Source organism: Mus caroli, unplaced genomic scaffold (assembly GCF_978045245.1).
Source record: "Mus caroli unplaced genomic scaffold, Mus_caroli_1 scaffold_1, whole genome shotgun sequence".
NCBI classification, from domain to species: domain Eukaryota; kingdom Metazoa; phylum Chordata; class Mammalia; order Rodentia; family Muridae; genus Mus; species Mus caroli.
In genome coordinates this window covers 178772485-178797221 of record NW_028227256.1, presented here as the reverse complement: position 1 = coordinate 178797221, position 24737 = coordinate 178772485, and the positions used below count along the sequence as shown (strand labels likewise).

General features: G+C 50.1%; 1 protein-coding gene across 4 annotated transcripts in view; it reads right to left on the bottom strand.

The window, feature by feature from the left end:
- Window positions 1–577: 577 nt before the first annotated feature.
- Tmem63a (transmembrane protein 63A) overlaps window positions 578–24737 on the bottom strand; it is a 34123-nt gene continuing 9963 nt past the window's right edge. For 3 of the 4 annotated variants that reach the window (XM_029478127.2, XM_021156138.3, XM_029478122.2), the window contains exons 4-23: window positions 23705–23768; window positions 22877–22914; window positions 20928–21070; window positions 19733–19784; window positions 19248–19356; window positions 17352–17422; window positions 15300–15380; window positions 14939–15062; window positions 14676–14809; window positions 13356–13493; window positions 12708–12861; window positions 9853–9959; window positions 9669–9755; window positions 8906–8968; window positions 6576–6738; window positions 5289–5394; window positions 3530–3697; window positions 2839–2954; window positions 2442–2504; window positions 578–1494 (exon numbers count right to left, since the gene is read on the bottom strand). In XM_029478127.2, the coding sequence (XP_029333987.1) occupies window positions 1327–1494; window positions 2442–2504; window positions 2839–2954; window positions 3530–3697; window positions 5289–5394; window positions 6576–6738; window positions 8906–8968; window positions 9669–9755; window positions 9853–9959; window positions 12708–12861; window positions 13356–13493; window positions 14676–14809; window positions 14939–15062; window positions 15300–15380; window positions 17352–17422; window positions 19248–19356; window positions 19733–19784; window positions 20928–21070; window positions 22877–22914; window positions 23705–23768 (2149 nt within the window). In that variant the 3' untranslated portion in view covers window positions 578–1326. Of the gene's footprint in view, window positions 1495–2441; window positions 2505–2838; window positions 2955–3529; window positions 3698–5288; window positions 5395–6575; window positions 6739–8905; window positions 8969–9668; window positions 9756–9852; window positions 9960–12707; window positions 12862–13355; window positions 13494–14671; window positions 14810–14938; window positions 15063–15299; window positions 15381–17351; window positions 17423–19247; window positions 19357–19732; window positions 19785–20927; window positions 21071–22876; window positions 22915–23704; window positions 23769–24737 lie in introns of those variants that run through there. The other variant, XM_085843476.1, reaches the window with a different exon arrangement.

The window sequence follows — 24737 nt, the reverse complement described above, 5'->3', positions numbered from 1 at the left end:
ATCAATCCAGACTGGCAAACAGTCGCTGGCCAGGGCCACCCTGTGCCAAGCAGCCCCCAGAGTAGCGATGGCACCATCCAGACACCCACAAAGTTCCGACCTGTGGGAGAAAAGGCAGTGTGGCTGGCTGGCTGGCTGCCTCAAGTAGCCAAGAGCCACCAGACCCGTGAAAAGAGGAATGGGGAGACCCTGCCTGGTCCATTGTCGTAAGGGGGCTGGAATGGAGGCAGGCCCAAATAGTTGGTCTGCCACAGTCCTGCTCTGGCCCACACCTTTACCCAACCGTGGACTGCTAAGTCCCACCTTCCTTTTTGCTACCTTCCTCCTCATCTCCGCCTGCCCCCTAGGGCCCAACCCTAGGTCCCACTTTGGAAAAAGAGTGAGCTGCCCAAAACCGAAGAAATGGAGAGGCACCCTGTTCTCTCTGTGTCTGCCACTCGGACCTCTCATAATTCCAAGATGCCCTTGACTCTGCCCCTGCTATCTTGGGCAGAGCAGACTTATCAGGTAGAGGCTGGAAGAATCCTGCACAGACGTGGAAAATCTGTACATGAACCCGGAAGAAGCATGAGAGGTGTGGCCTCACCACCAGCCCAGTGGGTACTTTATTAATGGTTCTCATGTCCCCACCTGCTCTGGGATTACCCAGTCACAGCCCAGTCTCAGGCAACAGGATACAAAAACCCCGAAGCACAGCAGGAGCAGAGGCAGCTACAAAGCCAGTTGGCAGGAGCCTGCTGAACAGGTATTCCCCAGTCCCTACAGCTAATCCATGGATCCCTGAAAAGGGACTGCAGGCTGAACAGCACTGTAGGGCCCCACATGGCCTCCATCTCAGACCCAACTGCTGCGCTATGCATCAGCTTGCAAAAGGCTAAGCAGTGTTCCAGGGCTCAGAGGGACCAAGTCTTTCCTGGACACATCTCCCCATCAACCAGAAGTCCCCAAATATGATTGCCCTAAAGGCAAAAGCCCAACACACGATCTTGGCTACAAACCACTAGGGACATACACCATGCTCACTACAGAGCATCCTGAGCAGTGGATGGGGGAAAAAAGTGCAAATCCTCAGATGACCACAAGAGGGAGCTACAAATGTTCCCCACACTGGGACCAGAAAAGAAACCTTACAGATGGCTCCCAGGGACAGCAGCCCCACCGGATACCCTCAGCCAAGGACCAGAACCCCAGGACCCGCTGGTTTCCTCTTCTCACAATATGGGGCTTTTAAACAGCAAAACCCTCAAGAGCCTGTCTGGGGCACAGCCCCTTGTGTCCCTCGGTATTCCTAGATGCTCCCAGCCTGCCAAACCAGCTTGTCCACTCTCAGGATTCCTGGTAGGCATAAGCCTCAGTGTCACTAGGATCTTGAGCCACAGGCTGCCCAGGAAGAGTCCCACTGATGTTATGGATGGCACCGTAGGTCTGCTGCTGCTGTGGGGATAGTGCTGTCTTCTCTGAGGCCAAACCGTTCAGAATCCGAGGCACATAGGGCTGTCAGCAAAGGCAAAGAGTTAAATCTTGGATGGTGGCAAGCCTGACATCTCACATCCTGGTCATGCCCCACTTACCCCTCTTTCTCCCAACGGGAGGACACATATCAGGAAATAGCATTCTCATGGGACACTTGGACCCACAATAAGCCAGAGCAAAATGGGAAGCCGTCTACAACCCAGATCTCATGACCATATGAAGAAAGGAAGAGTGGCTTCCTCCAGTTCTCGGAGGAAGCACTCCTTCCCGGTACTGTATTCTGAGTGACTGCCTGTTTATTTGGGAACTGTCTGTCTGCCTGTCTGTCTATAGTGTGTGTCTGTCAGCTATGCATCCCTCCCGGACCCAGGCTGGAAATGAAGGTTCTAAGCTTCTTCATCGCCTGCTCTCCTTGCTGGCTGGCAGGGCCTGGGCCATAGCTGCCTCTGGGTAACTGCGCTCCTGAATACCTACTTATGGGGGGCTTGAGTCTTTTTGTTGTTGTTGTTTGTTTGTTTGTTTGATTTTAAGATGTAACCCTGACTGTCCTGAAACTTGATCCTTAGACCAGGCTGGCCTCAAACTCAGAGATCCACTTGCCTCTACCTCATAAGTACTGGCATTAAAGGCGTGCTCCGGCACGCCCCAGCTTTGAAGAGTCTTTCCCCTAGGGAGGTAGCGGCTGGAAGGCCTGAGGCTGAGGAGGCCAGTCAGAGTCCTACCCTCATTTCTGTTAGGATGAGCAGAAGTTACCACTCAACCATCTGGAGCTCAAGAGCCACACCCTACCCTGAGGGAGCATCCTGGAGGATAGAGTGTGGGGGGGGGGGAGCCAGGAAGAAGAAGGGGGCCTTTCCAGCCTGGCAGAACTGTTCCAGCACATTCTTGTGGCTTCTCTGGGTGGGACCTTGCAACCAGCATGACAAACAATAACCATCGTGGGGACGGAAACACAGATAGCAGCTTACTGTGAATGGCGGGGGCACGTGGGCCTCGGCTTCGCTTCCTTTGTCACTAGCTGGTTCTTCTGTCTGTGGACAACAGCAGATACAATGACGAACAGAGCCAGTCTCTCTGAACTAAGGTCCCCCAAACAAACAGACCAGTAACCCAGCAGAATAATAGGAGCAGCCGGCACCAGGCTCCCAATGCAGCCCAACTGAGACACAGGGACGGTGGCGGGGGGGGGGGGGGGGGGGGGGGGGGGGGCTGGAATAGGGGAGGGAGGGAGGGGAGGGAGGAAGTCACAACACACCCCAATCCCAAAGAAAAGCTGGGGGCAACTGGTACTCCATTCACACACACGGGGATGGGGAAGAAGAGAGCTGCATTGTCCAGCCTGAGGCGTGGCGGACCGTCCGGTACCTTGTAGTTCCACGGGCTGAGGTGCTTGAAGCATCCAAAGCAGGTGTACAGCAGGCAGGCCAGGATGGTGAGCAGAACAACCAGGAAGGTGAAGAGCGTGGCCGGGGCCGTCAGACCTGGGAACACACGCGCAGTCTTGAGGGAGGCTGGCGCTTCCTGTTATGCTTGCTCTGGTGAGGAAGGGGCCAGGCCTGGTGCCCAGACTGAGGGTGACATCCCCACAGCCCCCAGTCCTGCTCCTCAGTCCAACTGTCAGAATGGCATCCTCATAGCTCAGAGCACACAACACAAGGTTTATGGCCCACATGATGGCTAGACCCATCCCTGACTGGGTTTGAGACACTGGGATACCACATAAGGAGCCATTGACAGTGAGCTAGCTAGGACAGTTCCTGCCAGCCTCCAGAGCCTAAGGCTAGACAGGATGGGAGTTCTCTGGGGCTGACTGTACAGTTTCATATCCTCTGGCTCAGAACTGACACAGCAGCTCTCTCCTCCATGGGAATTTCTGGGGCTCTGTCACACCTGACCTAGATCAGTAGCCTGGTTGTCAATACCACATCAAGCAGCCCTCACCTTATTCTACCACACTGACACTGGGACATCAGCTAGTGAGCTGACTGGCTGGGGGTTGGGGGAACGGGGATGGATATAAGGCCTGGCACTGGGCACAGAGCAGAATGTCCCTCACCCAGACGGAGGAAGGAGTAAAAGAAGAGCCAGAAGAGGCAAAGGATGGGGGCGGCCAGGGCCTGGTTCACGGCAGCGAAGTGGATCCTTTTCTCCAGCTTGGCCGGGAGGTAAGCGAAGTAGAGGTTATGCCGGTCCACCATGTGCTTAAGCAGGATGTAGATGAGGCCTGCAAAAGAGCGGCTGTGATCAGGGCTGGAGAGGTGACTCAGCGGTTAAGAGCATTGACTGCTCGTCCAGAGGTCATGAGTTCAAATCCCACAACCATCTGTAATGAGATCTGATGCCCTCTTCTAGTGTGTCTGAAGACAGCAACAGTATATTCATAAGCATAAAATAAACAAATAAATAAATCTTTAATTTAAAAAAAAAAAAAGAGTGGCTGTGAGCTGGAGCCCTGCAGGGCCATGATCCCAGCACTCGGGAACAGAGGCAGGTGGATCTTCATGAGTTTGAGGCTGAATAGTGAGACCCTGTCTCAAAAAAAAATTAATTAGCTAATTAATTAATGTTTTATTATCTGTTTTTTTGTGGATGTTTATGTGTTTGTGCATGTGACCAAGGTGGTGAGGGAGGTGCCGGTTCTCTGAAGCTGGATTTGGAGGCAGGCTGCCTGCTGTGGGTGCTGGGCACTGAACTCAGGTCCTGAGCAAGCAACAGTGTATGCTCTTTCTTAGCCACTGAGCCATTTCTCTAGCCTTCAGTTCATTAAAAAATTAAATTACATTAAAAAGAGCCAGTCACTGTAGCACACACATAGCTATAGCTCCAATGTTTGGGAGACTAAGGTAGAAGGTCCTGTGTTTGAAGCTGACCTGTGCTACAACATAGGGAGACTTTGTAAACCATATAGGGTCTACATGATGATGATCATAATGATGGTAGTGGTGGCGGTGATGATGGTGGTGGTGGTGGTGGTGGTGATGATGACGACAATGATGATAATTAGGACTGAGGCAACAGCTCAGCTCATGAGTCGTCTGCCACAAGCATGAGAACTGGGGATCAGATCCCGCGCCCACCTAAATGCTGGGCATAGTGAGGCACTCCTGTACCTGTAGCATTGGCAGGAGGAAATGGAGGCAGGCAGAGCCCCAGAGCTAGCCAGTCTACCCAGGCAGAGATCTCTGGCTTTATCCAGAGACCATCTCTAAAAAAATACAGCAGACAAGCTGGACGTGGCAGCACACGCCTTTAGCCCCAGAACTTGGGAGGCAGAGGCTCAGGCCGGAAGATCTTCGGGAGTTTGAGGCCAATCTAGTACACATACATACACAGTGAGTTCCAGGCCAGCCAAGGCTACAAGGTGAGACTCGGTCTCAAAAAAGAAAAGAGAGGGGAGAGCAGGGGAGGGGAAAGCAAGAGGAGAGGAGGGAAGGAAAGAGGAAGGGGGAGGGAAGGGGAGGGGAGGAGAGGGGAGGGGAGAGAAAGAACAGAAATATCTATCTCTGTTCTATACAACAAGTACATGGGCACCCATACTCACCCATGTACACATACATACATACATACACAAACATTCACAAACCAAACAAGATACCATGATGAGCCAACACAGAAACTCACACCAGACATGTTGAGAGAAGCCACAGTAGAGGCCGGCAGAAGCAATCATTTAGAAAGGAAAGGACATTTTGTACTTCGGTAACTACAAGAGGGCACTCTTCTGGGAATCCATGTGACCTGGTGGTAGCTGTTGCCAGCAGGTGTGACAGAGTCAGCTGGCCATGAGTCCTGAGACGGATGCCAGGGCCACTTACCAAAGGGCACAATAATGGGGCAGGTGATGCTGTAAGCCATGATGACGGTGAAGACACACAGCATCCATGCATACATGGCTCCAAACTCGTATTCAAAGGCCTGGTTCTGGGAAGGAAAGGGTTAAGGATCTCACAAGCTGGCTCTGTCCCCAGACACCCTTCTGTGCACTCCAAGCATGGCCGGTAGGGAGTCCAACGGGGTCAGGGAGGACTAGGTAGTTAGGAATGCTTCTGAAAGGCTTGGCTTTCTCCTCGACAGACAGCTCCAGATTCTCTCAGTCCATACTCAGATCTTCCAAAGCATGGTGGGTGGTGTGTGCTCTCACAGGGCTCCCCTCCTCTAACTGTACCCTCCCACCAGGGCGATGAGCTCCTGGGGCAGATACAGCTGGAAGATACACCAGAGAGAGATTCCACACAGACTGGGCATCCCCCAACCCTACCCCCCACCATCAGCTCAACCCTAGTTCAGGTAACCCGGGCCAGCTCAGTTTGTACCTCTGTAAAACAAGATTAGTGGCATCCATCACAAAATCCAGAGGACAGCTGGCTTCTTGCTTCCTCTCACAGAACTCACCAAGGCATAGCAACCCCACACCACCTAACTTATGAGGCCTGGAATGAGTGCCAGGGGCTTAACGCATTGAATGTGTAGCTTTTAGCTATGCATTTCCTGTGTGATGATTAACCTTGATTCTCAACTTGGCTGGAGTCACAATCACCTCAGAGACACAGTTCTCTGTGTTTCTAGAGAGGTTTAACTGAGAGAGAAAGACTACCACCCCTCCAATGTATGTGGCACCACCACTCTGTGGACCACAGTCCCAAGGTGAATGAAAGAAGGAAGAGAGAAAGAGATGAACACTAGCATTCATCTTTCCCTGCTTCCTCATCAGACCCAACGTAACCAGTGGTCTCCCACCCCGCAGCTAGAAACGCTCTCACCCCAACACCTTCCCCCATCACAATGGGCTGTACCCTCAAACTGAAGGCCAAATCCTCCCTTTCTTAGGTTGCTTCTGTCAGGTTCCCTGCACGGGCGGTGAGAAGACTGATAGATACAGTATGTGACCAGACCACATTAGACCACAAAAACCGCAAGGTCTTTTCTCTGGCCCAGTGGTCAGCATGAAAGCTAGGGACAGACTTGTCATGATCCAAAGAGGTTCCAGGCAGAGGCGACCCTGAGCCCCGGTTTGCAAAGCTCTTATTGTTGCCTACGATTTATTCCTGAGAACCGAGAGTCCCACAGGCAGGGAGCATGGACAGGACCCAAGGTTATAGTACCTGCTTAACATTCCTGCGGTCAGCGGCCGTCTTGGCCATGATCATGCGGAAGGTATAGAGGATGAGGCCGGGCAGGCGCAATAGCTCCATGCCACTGCCGATGAAGGCTGAGGCGATGACGTAGTTCACAAAGAAGGCACCCTGGTCTGGCAGGAAGACACACCTGGGATGAGATACAGGGCTGTTAGCTGGGGGCCCCAGCTTCCTTCAAGCTGGAAAAATAACTGGGGGGGGGTGCCTCTGGGAGGGCTCTTGCCATATCCCTCATTCAGCACACATCTGTGGAGACCGTCTGAGTGTGTCAGCTACTGTGCTGAAAGCCATAACATGTGTGATCCCAGCATTGAGGCAACAGAGGCAGGAGGATCATGATTCTAGGCCCTTCTAGGCTACATAGCAGGATCTTTTCTCAAAATAATAAAATAAAATAGAGAACCAGGCCTCAGACGCTGTTCTCTTTGCATTTGCACACTCTCTGAGGACACAATCAGATATAGGCATACACAGTATGGCAAGCAGTGCTCCAGAGGCTGTCCAGCTGGGGTGGGGGGCAATGTCACTGAGCTTAGAAGGCATACCAAAACGTCACTGAGCAAGCAGATCACCTGGACACCAAGGGACTATGGATAATGACATTGATGAAGAGCTGTGAGCCTGGCAGTGCCAAGCAACAGTAGGAGGGCAGGGGGCTCTGGATAGCAGTGGGCAAAGGGGAGGCAGAACAGGAGGCTGAAAGACACAGTGGACACGGTCGCAGACGTAGGGTGTGCGGGATGAGGGTGGTACTGGTGGAGGTGAGGAGGCAGGGTCTGATTATCTTTCTCAGAGATGGAACTGGGGGAGTGTGCTGATAGACTGGAGGGAGGAGAGGGGAGGGGAAAGGCAGGGTGTACTCCAAGGCTTTTGGGGGGCCAACTTGAAAGAATTATGAGGAGAACTGGGGCATATCAGATCTGGGTTAGGGCAGTTAAAGTCCACAGTGCACAGCAGGGGCTCTACCTGAAGCTGAGGCAGGAGACAGAAGACTCTAAAGTGGTAATATGGATACTGTGGGGTTTTTCTTTAACTCCTTGGCACTGGAGATGAAGCCCAGCACTGCATACCCCTCGCCCCTTTGAGTACGTATTTTAATTCAGTAGCCAAATAGCAATGAAGCCATGGCCCAGAGGAGGAAGGGCGAGGATAGAGCCCTCAGGCAGCCTTGGGTAACCTAGCTTTGGAGGAAGTCCCAAGAAGGTTGCAAAGGAGATGCTGTAGACAGGGATGGCAAGGGCAGAGTTCGGTGCCAAATGAAAACACTGTGTCTGGGAAGAGCCTCGGCCAGTATGTCAGGTGTGGCTGAGGAGTCACAGAGAGGAGCAGGCCATTGGATGTGGCAGCCAGAAGCCATGTCTACCCAGGAAAGGGTGAGTTAGGTAGGTGGATGTCTATCTGTAGCTACTTGTTCCTGAGTCACCAGCCAAGTCAGCAAGAAGCAACTGCTCCATCTTTATAGGCCAGCCTCCCCCCGTGACCATTCCCAACCAATCTGGGGCCTTTGGGGCTGTTGAAAATGAAATAATGAAATGGGCTGAATAGCTAGTTGGAGAACCTTGGGTGACAACCTCAATATTTCTGCACCCCATTATCTGTAAAATGGAGACAGGAATAACATCTGTCTCACAGCTCTCTCTGTCTGTCTCTGTCTCTGTCTCTCTTCTCTTGTCTAGACCACACAGCAAGCACTTGACACACATATCCTCCTCACCCACACACCCTCATAGCTTCATAGGGTAAAGGACGCATAAACATTTAGCATGGAGCCAGCCATTTTAAATCACAGCTGTCACTATGAGGGAAGTGTCATAGGCTTTGAGTACTAACAAGGACACACACCAGCCCTAAACTGAACTCCATTCTCCTGACAAAAACCACCCACCGGCTACACTGACACTACATTTAATTATTATCCCTCTGTGACTGGGGCACCACTACAACCCAGAAGTACCCTTCCCCAACGGCTCTGTGGTCTGTAAGTAAGTCTTAAACAAGAAAAGTGGGGGCCACTAATCCAGTCTTGGGCTAAAAGACAACCACATTTCTGCAAGTAGACACAAAGTAGGTCAGCTCCCACAACATGCTCCAGGCATGTGGGAGGGACTGGTGTGAGTGCAAGGCCTGGTATTTCCAGGAGAGGATGCCTGTCCTGAAGGGGGATGGGGAATAACCACACTGTAGCGCTAGCTAGCTGCTGCCACAGCCTCCCTCACCCCCCCTACTCCCCACCCCCACCCCCCACCCCCAGAGCTCTTCAGTCCCACGCTCTGCATGGCGGCCGAGCCAATACTTACTCTAGCCTGATTGAGGTTTCCGAGGAAGTTTTGTCAAAGAGCCACCGGAAGAAGAAATCCAAGCTGAAAAGCAGAAAAGCAGATGAATTCCTTATGTTTCTTATTCATTTGTTTGTTTCATTTTGTGTTTTGGTTTGGTTTGGTTTGGTTTGATTTTTAGGGTTTTGGGTTTTTTTTTGTTTTTTGTTTTTTGTTGGTGGTGGTGGTGGTGGTGGTTGGTTGGTTGGTTGGTTGGTTAGTTGGTTGGTTGGTTTTTCAAGACAGGGTTTCTCTGTGTAGCTCTGGCTGTCCTGGAACTGACTCTGTAGACCAGGTTGCCCTCGAACTCAGAAATCCACCTGCCTCTGCCTCCCAAGTGCTGAGATTAAAGGCGTGTGCCACACTGCCCGGTTTGTTTGTTTGTTTGATTGATTGATTGATTGATTGATTTTCAGTACTGGAGATGAAACCCAAGGTCTTGCTCACACCAATCTAGAGTTCTACCCTCCAGTTTTCTTTCTCACACTCATGCAGTGTGAGACACTTTCTTCCACTCTAAAAGCAGCCCCAACCTTGAGACATTTGTCCCCTGAGGTCACACTGGCTATAATTGGCACTTTCCTCCACAAGATAAACACGGCTAGGACTAGCCCCTCCCTACCAGGGAAGTCCGCTGTAAGTTTTGTTCACAAGCTTCTTGTCTTTAAGGACTATGGGACTTCCAGAATAGACGGCAAGAACCCCTCCTGAGTCTGACTGGGGCCAGGCAGGAGGTGGAAGGTACCTGGTGAGGCCGAGGGAGGGCAGGATCAGCACCATGAAGATCAAAAATATGTAGACCTTCGACACCATGATCCGGTTTTCCCCTGACCTGCGAGGGAACAGAGGTGAGTTTGTAAGCTGTCAAAGTAAGACCAGGCAGCGTGCCTGCGACCCTGGGTGGGGTGAGAAGCCTAGGCTGTGCTCACTTCGTCCAGTGGGACTCCAGCAGCGTGGAGTAGTAGACAACGGACGGAAGCAGTGCGGAGAAGGACCACAGCAGGAGTGTGGGGAAGAACTGGCTGATGACGGGGTTCTGCAAGACAAGGACCATCACAGAGAGAATCAAGATGGTGCTGGGGTTGCAGTCACTGGTGGCCTAGTGGCTCACAACCATCCTCCAGAGACAAAGGTGAGATGGGTAAAGAGTGGGCAGTCCTCAAACGTGGGCAAGGAGACCGTCATTACGCTCTGTGGTTACTCGGCCCTTGGCAGTGAAGGAGGTATGAGCAGTGATGGGCCAGATGAGGGAGGCGTCTCCATCCCCAGGGCAAAGCTGCCAGCTGCTAGCTGGAGGCCAGGGCTCCTCTCCACGTGGCCTGCCAGTCAGCTCCACGGTGTCTGATTCCAATCCTGTTCACACTAGTTGGTACCAGTTACAAATGTTACAGACTCTGGGCCACCTAGGGGTATATGGTTCCATATCAAGTGCTTGCTGAGTGTGTGTGAGTTCCTGAATTCCATCGCCCGTACCTCAGAAATAAATATATTAAAACTTTAAAAGATAAAGTTAAACATTTTGAAAAAAAATTTCTGAAAGGAATTTTTTTCTGAAAAGAAAAAATTTCTGAAAATATGTTGTTTTATCACATAAGAGTAAACTAGGGGCTGGAAAGATGGCTTAGTGGTTAAAAGCACTGGCTGCTCTTCCAGAGGTCCTGAGTTCAATTCCCAGCAACCACATGGTGGCTCACAACCATCTATAATGGGATCTGATGCCCTCTTCTGGTGTGTCTGAGGAGAGCTACAATTGTACTCGTATACATAAAATAAAGAAATCTTAAAAAAAAAAAAAAATATAATTTATGCAAGACAGACAAAAGGAACTGTACCCAGCAGATCTCTCTTCCAAAGACCAGGCCTTGTCCCGCATCAACTGGCAAAAGGCTGAGCTTGACGGCTGTCAGTCTACTGAAAACTATGCTGTGTATGCTTAGGGTTTTTAACGATTTCTAGTCAGCTCCCTCTATATATCACAGGTGTAACATGAATGAAAAACTAAGGCTCAGAACTCACCAGCAATGGATGGAGAAGCCAGGACCACAGTGCCAGGGCCCCTCCCAAGCTCTGGATTACAGATGTGCAGTATGACATCTGAATATCTATCATGCCTGGCCATCTAAGGCTGTGGTTCTCAACCTTCCTAATGCTGAGACCCTTTAATACAGTTCCTCATGTTGTGGTAACTCCAATCATAAAATTATTTTCATTGCTTCTTCATAACTATAACTTTGCTACTATTATGAATTGTAATGTAAATATTTGGTATGCCGACATCTGATATGCTACCTTTGTGAAAATGTTGTTTGACCCCCAAAAGGGCACTGACCCACAGGTTGAGAACCTTTAATCTAAGGTATCCCACCATCCCAACTAGCAAAGCTCTTTTCATGTGTCTTGTGCCTTGCGTCCCTTCTCTGTCTACGTGTGTGTGGTATGTATGTATGTATGTATGTATGTATGTATGTGTGTGTGGTATGTATGCATGAAATGTATGTATGTATGTATGTATGTGGTATGTATGTATGTGTGTGTGGTATGTATGTATGTATGTGTGTGGTATGTATGTATGTGTGTGTGGTATGTATGTATGTATGTGTGTGTGGTATGTGTGTATGTATGTATGTGTGTGTGGTATGTATGCATGTAAATATGTATGTATGTATGTATCATTGGAAGCACAGCTTAAAAGGACTTCTACACTGTGTATTGGGGGTTTTGTTTAATTGGTTGGTTGGTTTTGGGTTTTTTTTTTTTTTTGGGTTTTTTTTTCTTTCTTTTTTTTTTTTTGAGACAGGGTTTCTCTGTATAGCCCTGGCTGTCCTGGAGCTCACTTTGTAGACCAGGCTGGCCTTGAACTCAGAAATCCGCCTGCCTCTGCCTCCCGAGTGCTGGGATTAAAGGCGTGCGCCACCACGCCCGGCTGGTTTTTTATTTTTTAATGTGTATGTGTGTTTGCCTCTGTGGATGGGTAAATGCATACGAGTTCAGTCAGGTGTGAAGAGCAGAGTGACTTGCAATTATAAGCTGTCTAACATGGTGCTGGGAACAGAGCCCATGTCCTCAATAAAGGCAGTAAGTGCTCTTAACCTTGAGACATGTCTCTGGATCTGGCTGGCCTGTTTTTGAAAGAGGATCTGACTCTATGGCCAAAGCTGGCCTTGAACTTGCATTAATCCTCCTGCCTCTACTTCGCAAGTGCAGGGCTTGCAGGTGTGAGCCATCACACCCCTGCGTGTTCTGCTTTCATTACAACCTTACCAGAATGACTATGCAATTTTTCATAAACTTTGCCCATTTTTTCAGACTAGATACACTTCATTCAACTGAAATCCTCTTTCCTGTTGAGCAATAGACTGGTTCCATTAAGTGAATATAACTGCATTACCATAAAGGCACTACAATAAACATCGCCATGCCTGCTTTCAGCTTAAAAGGCCAAACGTAGGCTACAAGTGCCCCATTCTATAAGACTGCTTGCTGTGCAAGTATGAAATCCCCAGCAGTCCATGTAGAAAGCCAGGCTTGGCGCATGCCTATGCCCACAGCACTGTAAGAAGTGGAGGCAGGAAGATCACAGGGTGGGGCGGGGTGGGGCAGGGGAAATGGGGGTGGTTCTAGCCACCAGCCTATTGCCAGGTCTGAGAGACTGTCTCAAAGTAATAGAGCAAGACAACCAATGTCCTTCTCTAGCTTCCACAATGGCCTGGCTCTCTGCTTCAAACCCTCCATGCCCAGGTCTCACCACTCCCCGCCACCCCTTTCCTGCAGGCTGGTCACTCACATTCAGTGCGTGGATGGGTTTGGTGACATTGAACTTGTCCATGGTAGACATAATGATGGAGGGCGTGGTCAGGAAAAACAGCACCACAAACAGAGAGAAGTTGATGCCCAGCCACTGGAGCCACCAGCGAACGCCCTGGATGGAGAGGTTCTTCCTGCAGAAGCAACACCAGCCGAGAGGCTTAGTCTCTCAGACATGGACCATCCGCTGTGGCTGAGGCACGTCAGGTGAACTTTAGGGAAGCCAGACTAGGGCTCTGGCTGAGACTCCTCTGGGCCCCAAGAGCAAAATTAAAATAAAACCAACGAAAATAGAATACTACCTGGCATATCGTAGATGTTTAAATATTTGTTAAAAAGCTGGGAATAGTGGTGGCACGTGCCTTTATTATCAGCACTCAGGAAGCAGAGGCAGGCAGGCAGGCAGATCACTGAGTTCAAAAACAGCCTGGTCTACATAGTAAGTTCCAGGACATACTGAGACCCTATCTCAAAACAATAAAAAAAAAATAATAAAATAATAAATAAATATCTGTTTTTAAAAGTTTAAAAAAATAAAAAGGCAGGCCACATCTACACCCCAGGTAAACAGGCGTCCCAGGCAGGAAGCCGGGTCTCTCTCCCACTCGTCCCCAGTCTGGGAACTTACCAACAGATGTCCTCAGGATAGGAGGCAAAAGTGACCGTCCACTTGGAGACGCAGAGCTCTCTGCTATAGGAGGATGGCTGGGGCTCCCCTTTGCACCGAAGGCCCTGGCACTTGCAGGCATTGAAGTCTTTCAGTATGCTGTCAAGAAACGCAAGGCTGTTACTGCACGTCACCTGTGAGCCACCAACATCCACAGCAACTGCAGACAGAAAAGAGCACAGGACGCCACCCCAGAGTCACTATCTTATTATAATTAGTGCTAGGAAAGACTGGCCTGCAATCCCAGCCCTGGAGAGGCTGAGGCAGGAGCATCATGGGTGGACAAGGCTAGCCTGGGCCACATAGTATGGTTCAAGTCAGTCTTAACTATTTAAGACCCTGTCTTAAACGATCAAAAAGAAACGCCACGCGTGCCACACTTCAGGTTGTGATTTGTCCTCATCATGACTCAACAGGCAAAAGGTTGCTACCCCATTTTACAGACAAGGAAGCCAAGGCCCAGGACATCAGGTTTAGCATCCCAGATACCTGACCTGGCTTCCGTGTTGTTTGTACTGCCCTACTACAGCATGCTCCAAGTGGCCACCCTCAAGGCCTCTGGACCTTAAAGCTGACTCTGTTCCAGCCAAGTGGCTCCACCTCCCCAGCTCTCCCTTTGTCCCCAGGCCAGGTCACATTACACACTACCTGTTCTTAAAGTTCCCTCCAAGGACTCCTGGCCCACCTCCTCCATCAAAGGCTTCTGTCTGCTTTGGCTGCCCATAAAGAAACTCACAGACTCTTCACTGCTACCCCAGGGTGTCTCCTCTTCCTACTGCTACAGTCTGAGGCAAGAGCCCTTCGTAACATCCTAGAGGCCATCCCCAGAGCCACCATGTCCGAGGCACAGAAAGCACGAGAGGCTTGGTTTCCCCTCTGTACCCTACACACGCTCAATGCTCTAAGGTGAGAGGAAACAAGAGCCTAGGCCTGTGAGCATCACATAAGCTTGCAGCTCCAGGATCCTGTAGCTATGGTAACACCCAGAGTGAGCCAGGGTTTCCCAGTAGCTGTCCATTTGTCGACAGACTGAGGAGAGGAGAGCCTTGGGTCCTGAGTGTCAATCCACCTGACAGAATGTTACACACAGAAGCCGCAGGGTGGAGTGGGGCAGCTGGGGAGAGTACCTGGTAGAGGTCAGCAAGAACCGAGCCCCGCCCCGCCCTTCCAGCTGTCACTCAGATATAAACTGGACGTCCCCCAAGAGCGGAGAGCAGTGTGCCTCCACACAAGAGACAAGAGTCAGTCAGCAGGTGGGATCAGGGGTTCAGCCACACTCACTAGGTAGCCATGGACTTCTCACGGAAGGTGACAAAGGCCATTCCCAGGGGCTGGTCCTGGACCCGGCTCTCTTCGGCTGTGATCCTCTCCAGCAGGCTGTCATTCATTCGTGTGTAGTAAGAAATAGCATCTTCCTGCCAGAAGACACAGCCCCTGGATGATGTGACCATGGCCGTGTGTGTGTGTGTGTGTGTGTGTGTGTGTGTGTGTGCACGCGCCCCAAACCCCTGCCTGCTCCAGGCAGATAGATGGCAATGTCTCACCCGCTCACAACCCTGAACTTCACAGCAGCAGAACTGGCCACAAGGCTTGGGGTTGATGAGGGTCCGTCGGCCTGTCTTCACCTGCAGGTTTGTGTAATAGGTAAGGCTCTTCTCGGTCTTCTTTCTGTAAGGTGGAAGAGAGGCACAAACTCAGACCCTCCATCCTGGCACCACGCCACAGCCAACAATCAGTCACCGGCAGGGTTAAGAGGTTAGCTTTGAGATCCAGAAAGAGGCAGGACCACCCACTGCCCACCCTTGGCAGCAGCTGAAGGGTGCCAGCAAGAAAGCAAGTGGGCATCTCGGGGCAAGGGGTGGGAAAGCTGCAGGCCAGCTGACTTCTGGCACCCACCTCCCTTACCTCTCTTTGCACAGGTAGATCAGCTTAGCCACGCTGCAGCACAGCTGGACATCCACCACCTCACACGTGGGATACGCATCTCTGTGGCCAGCAAAGCGGGGGCAAAATAAGCCATTGAAAGAGACCATTCCTGCAGGAATGACCACCCCCACCCACTCTTCTATGGGAGTCATGACACCTCTGTCTGATAATTGCCCCTAAGTTTCCACAGAGGGGAAATTAAATACAAAGAAGTGGGGTATAGGGACTGAACCCATGACCATATGAATGCTAAACATATGCTCTATCGCTTGTTACAGTCACATCCCTAGCCCCAGAGGCATTTTTTTCAGCAACATTAAAGTAATTGCCTTAAGCTAACAAATTTATACTCTTTCGGTTTTGGGCTGGTGGAAATTTCTCATGGGAAATGGGAACATACCAGGACTGAGGGTATGGCTCACTGGTCGAGTGCTTAGCCACTGATACCATCCCCAGTACCAAAAAGAAAGACTGCAACATTATCCTCCCCAGCCACTGAAAGGAAGAGACTGGTCATCTGCCCTAGGGATGGGTCTACCTTTCGCTATCACCGAAATCCTACTCAACCCATAACTTACCTGATGCCAATGAACCTCTAGGGGGTCTAATAGAAAACGGCAGGAAAATGTCTACATACACACATAACAGTCAATCAAATACCTGCCTCACCAGGGGTAAGGGGTTCTTGTGCTTAGGATCACACAGCCAGTAAATGTTTGAGCCAGAAACTGAATCCGGGCAGCCTAGCTCCAAGGTCAGCCAAGAGCTACCACAAAATGCCCTTGTACCATACACAAAACACTGTCCACAGGACTCCTGACGACTGCAGGCCCACCTCAGGCACCACCTGCTGCTCTTCCGGGTCCTGGAAGTACAGCCTGCTTAAGCTTGGATTTTAGTAAGTGTGTGAGAAGGCAAGCCCATGGATGAGCCAACTAACTAGCTTGCTGGTCAGTAGGACCAGTTCTGACCCCAAGAGCTCAGAAGAAGGCTTGGGGTTCAGTGGTAGAGCCTCTGTCGTGTGAGATTCAATAATCAGAATCACAAAAAGATGAGGGGGAAAAGACTTTGAGAAGGAGATTCACAGTGAATGTGACCCTGCTGCGGAGCAAAGCCACAAGTCCACTGCTGTGTACTCCCACAGCCTCCTCCAGGAAGCCTTCCTAAACAGGGAGTGTCTAAGTCACACAGTGTTTGCATGGCTATGCAGACACATGTTTTCCTACTTAAGTCCATACATGAAGTGGGCACACTCAAACATTGCCTAGCAGGTAACTTAGAGGAACTTTCTTTCAAGGGCTGGAAAAAAAAATCATTCCAGTATCAAGTGGATATGCAAACATACTCACATACATATGCAAATATCTCCTAAATTGTTGTAGTGGCTGGAGAGACATGTCAGTAACTTTAAGCATTCTCTTACAGTTCTCTTTATGCTAATGATTCACCTAGTGTTTTCTTCATAAGCTGCACAGAGTTCATCTGTAGCTAGCTCCTGCCTGGTATTTGCTGTGGCAGCAGAACTGACCAGGGATGAAGAGAGGCTGACACCTCAGCTGGGGAGTGTCCTGGTGGGGGTCAGGGGGAGCCCTGGAGCTGCTCTTTTTGCTGGGATCAATCCTGAGCCTTTTCCTGAGCTTGTGGCTGTAAGCATTGCCTGCTCTACCTGCAGGGCCTGTGGCTGCAAAGGTTGACAGCCCTTGACAGCCAGAGGCTTTCCCTGTAGACAGCCAACATCCATGGACCTAGGAGACCAGCTCGGCATGAAAGCTCAGTTCTCATTCAGCATGAACTTCAGCCTGCACTAGGGATCCTGGGTCCCAGAGCCTTAACCACAACCAGCCCAGGCAGGCTGCTGGCACAGCTCAGCAGGGCCACGTCTGGAAGCCACGTGATACCTATGGCAGGGAAGGATCAGCCCTGCATACTCAGACAGAAGACACAGGTGTCCACCTATAGCACAGGCCTCAGGAGCCCCGGGCCCTCCACAGCCCTGTTCACCATGGGTGGCTCACAGGGTCTCTCTCTTACCGGAAGTGGCTCTCCACAGTCTCCTTTCTGGCTTCTCTGGGGAGTCCTGTGATGAACAAGGTTTGTCTCACCTGCCAGGGAACATAGCAGGAGAAAGTCAAGGGGTGACTGGGGACGTGGGGTGTCATCACAAGAGAGATGGTAGAGAGGAGGTCCACATTTTCTCATTCTTGGCCTTGAAGAGGCCCAAGGGTGTTCCACACACTGCATCCTTTTCCAAAGCAAATCATACGCCTCCTTTGCAGAGCAGGGAACGGAGAGTCCAGAATGGGACGTGGCTCTAAGGAAAAGCACAACGAATCACAGAGGGGCACCTGTCCTTAGCCCAGGCTGCAGGAGATGCTGGTTGGTGTTTTGTTTGTTTGTTTCTTAAAGATTTATTTATTTACTTACTTACTTATTTACTTTAGGTATGTGAGTACACTGTCACTGCCTTCAGACACACCCAAAGAGGGCATCAGATTCCATTTCAGATGGCTGTGAGCCACCATATGGTTGCAGGGAATTGAACTCAGGACCTCTAGAAGAACAGTGGTCGGTGCTCTTAACCACTGAGCCATCTCTCCAGCCCTGGTTTTTGTTTTGTTTTGTTACTTTAACACGACCCAGAGTTACCCGGGAAGAAGGAACCTCAATTGAGGAATCACTCAGATCCCACAGGTCTTTGGCCGTATCTGTGAGAGACTGTCATGATTGATGATTGATGTCTGAGGGCCACACCCACTGTGGGCGGCACCTTCCCTAGGCAAGCAGCCCTGGACTGTATAGGAAAGCCAGAAGGCTGTGAGCCTAGGGGTGGGCCAGGAAGGAGCACTCTTCCTTTCTATTTCAGTTCCTGTCCAGACTTCCTTCCGTTTCTGACGCGTAAGCTGAAAAAACCGCTCCCTCTCCTAAGTTGCTTTGGGTCATGGTGTTTATCACAGTAACGGAAAGCAAACTAGAATGGGAGGTGTGTTTTGTGTTGTTTTCGCAGGGGAAGTTATCAGCCGGAGCCTGGCACTTGTCAGGAGAGCACTCTAGCGTTGGCTCACAGTCCTCCATAGCCTCCCTTATTTCACAGCCGTAGCTGCAAGCCCTGACCCCACAGATCGAGTAGCAACTGACAAACGAAGGAAATTTTCCAAATTGCCGTTTACCAGTAAATTAAATAATAACGACCTTACTACTAAGCTGCTATGTGGATACGTGCCTGTTCTCCTAACCCTTGGGAGGTAGGGGCAAAATGAGCACGCGTTCAAGGTCATCTTTGGCTACCTAGCTACCTCAAATGACCCTGTCTTTAAAAAAACAGTGATAGATGATGTACTGGCTATTTTTGTGTCAACTTGACACAGCTGGAGTTATCACAGAGAAAGGAGCTTCAGTTGAGGAAATGCCTCCATGAGATCCAACTGTAAGGCATTTTCTCAATTAGTGATCAAGGGGGAAAAGCCCCTTGTGGGTGGGACCATCCCTGGGCTGGTAGTCTTGGGTTCTATAAGAGAGTAGGCCGAGCAAGCCAGGGGAGGCAAGCCAATAAAGAACATCTCTCCATGACCTCTGCATCAGCTCCTGCTCCCTGACCAGTCTGAATTCCAGTCCTGACTTCCTTTGGTGATGAACAGCAGCATGGAAGTGTAAGCCGAATAAACCCTTTCCTCCCCAACTTGCTTCTTGGTCATGATGTTTGTGCAGGAATAGAAACCCTGACTAAGACAGATGATATGGTGATGATGGTGGTGGTAGTGGTGGTGGTGGTGGTGGTGCCAGGTGAGTGCATAAAGACGGAAATCAGGTTTCAGCAGCCCTCGAGTTCATTACTGATGTGATTCTGTGGAGGCCATGAGGACTGTCCCCTCCATTTCTCACGTGAGACACCCCTCCCCAGAACATTCCCCAGGCCCCAACTTCACTCACCAGACTCTCCTCTTTGTATCTGATGGACCGTGTGTGATGCCACATGAAGCCCACGGTAAGGAAGAGGTAGATGACGCCGAAGACAGTGTGCAGCCAGAGGAGGTCATTGCTAAGGGGGATATCGCCTGTTACCAAGGCTGGGCATCCCAACAGAAGGGATGGGGTGCAAGGCTGGGGCTGAATCGCCCCCAGTGGGCACTTTGTTAAGAGCCAGTGGCTTTGCCCTCAACAGAGGCCACAGTACTTCGGAGAGATCCCTATTCATCCACGGGCTCTAAGCCTCCTACAAAACTGAAGACCTGAGATATGCTCACACCACAGCTTCTCTGTCCTGACACGGAGCTTCAAGCCTCCTACAAAACCAAAGCTGCCCAGGGCATGTTCACACCACAGCCCAGCAGCACAGCAGCTTTGAGGTGTTTCCAGCCTGCCCTCCGCTCCCAAACTGGCCACCTTTGCAGTCATCAGGCTCCGTCCATACTCACTCCGTCTGCAGGTTAGCTATCGTTGTCCTCCCAAAGCTGTAAGGGTCCTTACCTGCAGAGAAGGAGACACTTAGTGCAAGAGTCACCGTGAGGGCTGGTGAGATGGCTCAGTGGGTAAGAGCACCCAACTGCTCTTCCAAAGGTCCGAAGTTCAAATCCCAGCAACCACATGGTGGCTCACAACCACCCGTAATGAGATCTGATGCCCTCTTCTGGTGCATCTGAAGACAAAGACAGCTACAGTGTACTTACATATAATAAATAAATAAATCTTTAAAAAAAAATGCTGTAAAAAAAAAAAGAGTCACCGTGAGAAACCAGGAAGGGGCCTAACTGATCTTGGGTTATAGAGGTCTGTAGCTCAGGGGAGGCACAATACAAGATGACTAGACCAAGATGGAAGACAACGACACCCATCCACCTGTTTAAACCTCCGTCGCTCAGGGCCTCTGCTACAGCTCACTGTGCCAGCAAAGTCAGAATTTAAGTTCGCCTGGCACAGAGGTTTGTCTTAAAGATGCTTTGTTGAGAACTAGTAGCAGCCTTGGTTGTTACCAACAAGAAGGTTGAGAGCCTGGATGTCATAAGTGGATCTGTGATGGCGTTTTGGAAGCTAAGGAGATACAACTCCACAATGACTTTGTGTATCATGGCATCTGGGTCCATGAATGGTGGCCTCCAGGCTTGGATAAAGGTAAGAAACTGAAGGATATATTCTAGCTGGGTGGTGGTGGCACACGTTTTCAATCCCAGCACTTGGGAGGCAGAAGCAGGTGGATTTCTGAGTTCAAGGCCAGGCTGGTCTACAAAGTGAGTTCCAAAACAGCCAAGGCTACACAGAGAAACCCTGTCTCGAAAAAAACCAAAAAACGCCCCCCAAAAAAACCAAAAACCAAAACAAACAAACAAACAAAGCAAAAACACACTTGTTGAAACCTGCCCAATTCTTAGGCCTTGTGGTTGGTTGGTTAGCCAGTTCTTCCCTACTTAGAACCAAAAATTGATATTTAAGGGTCCCAGCTCGCATCCCAGATTCGGAGGGATTCTCTTCTAGATATTTATTTGGATGGTAATTTTCCCCAAAGCCACCCTCAGACTGTCTCCCATCCCCTAGGGTCTACCCTACCATACTGAGTCCCTTCCCTAGAGCCCTGCTCCACCTCAACAGAAGGCACTGGCTAAGAAAGGGTCTCACCCAGCAAGTCTCCTGAGAGGTTGACAGGCAAGATGACACACAGGGACAGGAAGCTGATCACCACCAGCAGGCAGATGATGTGCCTCTGGAAGGACAGGTAGTGGATGGCGTCCTCTCCGCACCACTCCAGGATCTGGTCGTCACTGGCCAAGACACACACAGACACACTCTTAACAGGTAGAGGTGGAAGCCAGGCCTACGAGGCCCTGCATGGAGCATCTGTCCAGTTCTCGTGAGAATTGGAGGTGACAGTATTTTATGCCACATCTTTTACTTAGATATATGCGGATAATGCGGATACCAAGGCACAGAAAACCTGTGTGGCTTTAAGGACCACACAACTTGAAAAGACAAAGCTATTGGCATGAGTTCCAGGCCATCTCCAGACACAGCTCCGTGCTCTCAGTGAATGAACTACCATCTCCCGTGTTCTGTTGCTAGAAACATCTGTGTTTCCGTCCTATGATGGATGAGTGAGGCGTATGCATCCAACTTTCCCACAATCCCTGCTTGCTTCCACAGCAAGATGGCTGCCAAAAGCCCCTTTGGGAATGCCATGCAGCTCGCTGGGGCCCTCCTTCACCCTGTATCTCCCTTTCCCAAACCCCAGGATGGGCTTGGAGACGGAGGTGAGCCGTGTTTTGAACATTCACTGTCTCATTCCATCCAATTGTACAACTCCTTCCTTCTGTCCCTGCCTTGGCCCCAGAAATGAAGGAGTAACTTGATCCGCCTTCCTACCCACCAAGAATTCCTGGGTCACAACAACCAGATTTCCTTTTCACAGAGGGAGGAGGGTGAGGGGTTCCACCTACTCCTCCCCATTCTGCACACAGAGGGGTTCCAAGGCTCCTGCTCCAGAGACCAGGGAAGCCTTGTGTAGTAAAGCCAGAGACCAGGGAAGCCCTATGTGGTAAAGGCAGAAAAACAAGCAGAGAAGCATGAAAACAAAAGTGAATTTGCACAGCCCAGCCCTGGTGTGCCCAGCACTGGTGTGTCACACAGTCACACCCCAATAGGTTCAGAACTGACTGTCCATGTCCCACCTCACACACCCAGCAGAGCTCCGGGATGCAATGAGTTAAAGCACATCCGACTCCCAAGGGTGCTCACAGACATGGCAGCGAGCATCATGCTTGCTCAGTGGTTCATTTTGGGATGCACTGTGCAGCTAACATCTTTCCACTTCCAAGCAAGTCAGGCTCACGCCCACCTGCTTCCTCAGCTTCAGGAAGTTCACTGGCTTCTCCGTGTGACCCTGCCTCCCACCAGCAATCTTGGGGACAACTCCCACCAAAGTCCCACATAAATCAGGTGGAGAAACTGAGGCCCTGAGAGAGGAACTGAGAATCCCCAAGCCCATTTCACTAATTCTACAATGGCCTTTTCTTTTATAATATTATATAATCTAACTAAAGTTTTGTTGTTTTGTTTTGGAGGGGCGTTTGTTTTGTTTTGCTTTAGACAGGAATGGTTCTACTTGATATGTCACATTGATTAGATATGGATAGGAACTCTGCTAGACGGGTTTATATGCATCAGAACGAGTAAGTGGGGAGATTAAATTCGTTTAGCTAAGGGCTGGGGAATCTAGCCTACTGTGCATCCTATGCAGGAAGCCCTGGGTTCAATGCCATACTCAGACAGCCACCTCGATTGGACTCAAATGTTTATCACTAGATTCAAGAACCTTTGAAATCCAACTGCAGTTTGGGGATGTCTGAGCGCCCGTAGGACTGTGTACACAGAAGGCCTCCTTCTTTCCCTGGGCCCTGACTACAGAGACTTCCCAGTCATCTTTGTTCTAGACCTTACACACCGTTTGGGTCCTCAACCAGAAAAGTATGAGAGATACCACTTCAGAATCTAACATCTCAGCTACTTCCTCCTGAATGGCAAAGCACTCACACGAAGTCACATGCTCCAACAGACACCCCTATCTTACTCACTGCAGGCGGAAGATGGCCGTCAGCCAAGGGCAGCATCCCTGGAGACAGAGAACAGGTATTAGCATCCAGCACCCATGTCTTTGGGAGGCAGATACAATCACATCTTTGAGATCAAATCACCATTCCACTTGGAGCTGTGTAGAACAGGATTTTCCTTCACACATTTGGTGAGTTGACCCCCCCCCCAACTCTTATTCTTTGCAAGGCACAACCCCGTGGCAGGTGGGGTTTAAAAAAAAAAAAGACACAACAGGAACCAGTCTAAGGCATTAGAAAGCACCCAGCATAGGCCTTAGGGAAGGAAAGAAATGTGTGTAGGTTCTATGACCTCTCAGGTCCTACTGCTCCATAAAGCTAGCCTGTTACCAGCTGGGAAAGACAAATATTTGCTCATCACTCAGTCAACAGTTGACTAAGTACCTACCAGATATCTAGTGCTGGGGACAAGGCTATATGAGGCAGGATCCCTGCCCACATTTGGCTCAAAATCTAACAGACACGTCAATAATTAACTCTTGTACAAGAACCATAACAGTAAGAGACAAGTTGCTGCCAAAGCCCAGGAGATCCACAACCTGTTCTGCCTGGAAAGTCGATGGAGCCTTGCAGGGAGGAATCATTTAACCACTGTCTCCTAGACACTTCCAAGTCCTCCTCGTGTTTCCGTTCATATGGAGGGGGGCTTTCCCCAGAGCTGACCTCTCACAGATCACAGTGCTGTTAGTCACTAAACCAGGAGTGCAACCGCCTAGACCTCAATCAATCATTGCTACCAAGCTGTACCCTCAGCCCTTCGAGTCACAAAACCACCATCCATTGGATACCAACCAGCTCGTTTTCAAAGTCTTGTTGCCCTGAGGAGGAAGAGGACAGTCTCTGGAACCTGGCCTCACTGTAGGCATAAAAGGAAAAGAAAAAAAAAAAAACAGATAAATAATTCTGAAATTAAAAAGGGTTGAATATACATGTCCAGTATTTGATCAAAGCTATTGACTCTCAGTTGTGGTAGCAAATATACACTACTTCAAAAAACATATGGAAGCAATGCCCGTAAGTCCATATGGCATAAAACTCTGTGTTGTATGGGCTATGCACAGAGGGACCATAGCTATGTGCACACCCCAGGGCCAGGGTATCAAGGGACCATAGCTATGTGCACACCTTCCAACCTCAGCACTAAACTGGTCCACCTACAGGAACTTCAGGGTGTTTACACCTGTTTACAGTACATTTCCTAATACATCCAAATCAATGTGTAATGCTGCATTTTATCCTACCACAGTGACTGGAATGAAAGGTTATAGGGGCTTCATTCCAGAGAAACAGCCTGAGAAATAGTGGACACAGGGACACGAGGGAGCAAGGGGACAAGTCGCCCATGCCCCCCAGGAAGTTGTTAAGGAAAAATACTTGCAAGCCTCATTATTGGAATGGACCCTCTTCAAAACACTTACATATGAGGCTGGAGAGAAGGCTCTGTGGTTAAGAGCACTGGCTGCTTTTCCAAAGGACCTGGGTTCAATTCCCAGCACCCACATGGTGACTCACAACCATCTGTAACTTCAGTTCCAGAGGATCCGACACCCTCTTGTGGCCTCTGCCAGCACCAAGCACACATGTGGTACACAGACATGCATGCATGCAAAACACCCATACATATAAAATAAAAAATTGTAATGGGGGGACACCCCCTTCTTGGAGGGGAGGAGGAGGAGAAATGGGGGGAGGAGCTGCAGAGGTGTCCGGGAGGAGAGGAGGCTGATATTGGGATGTGGAATGAAGAAAGAAAGAAATAGAGAAAGAGAGAGAGAGAAAGAGAGAAGGGAGGGAGGGAGGGAAGGAGGAAAGGAGGGAAGGAAGG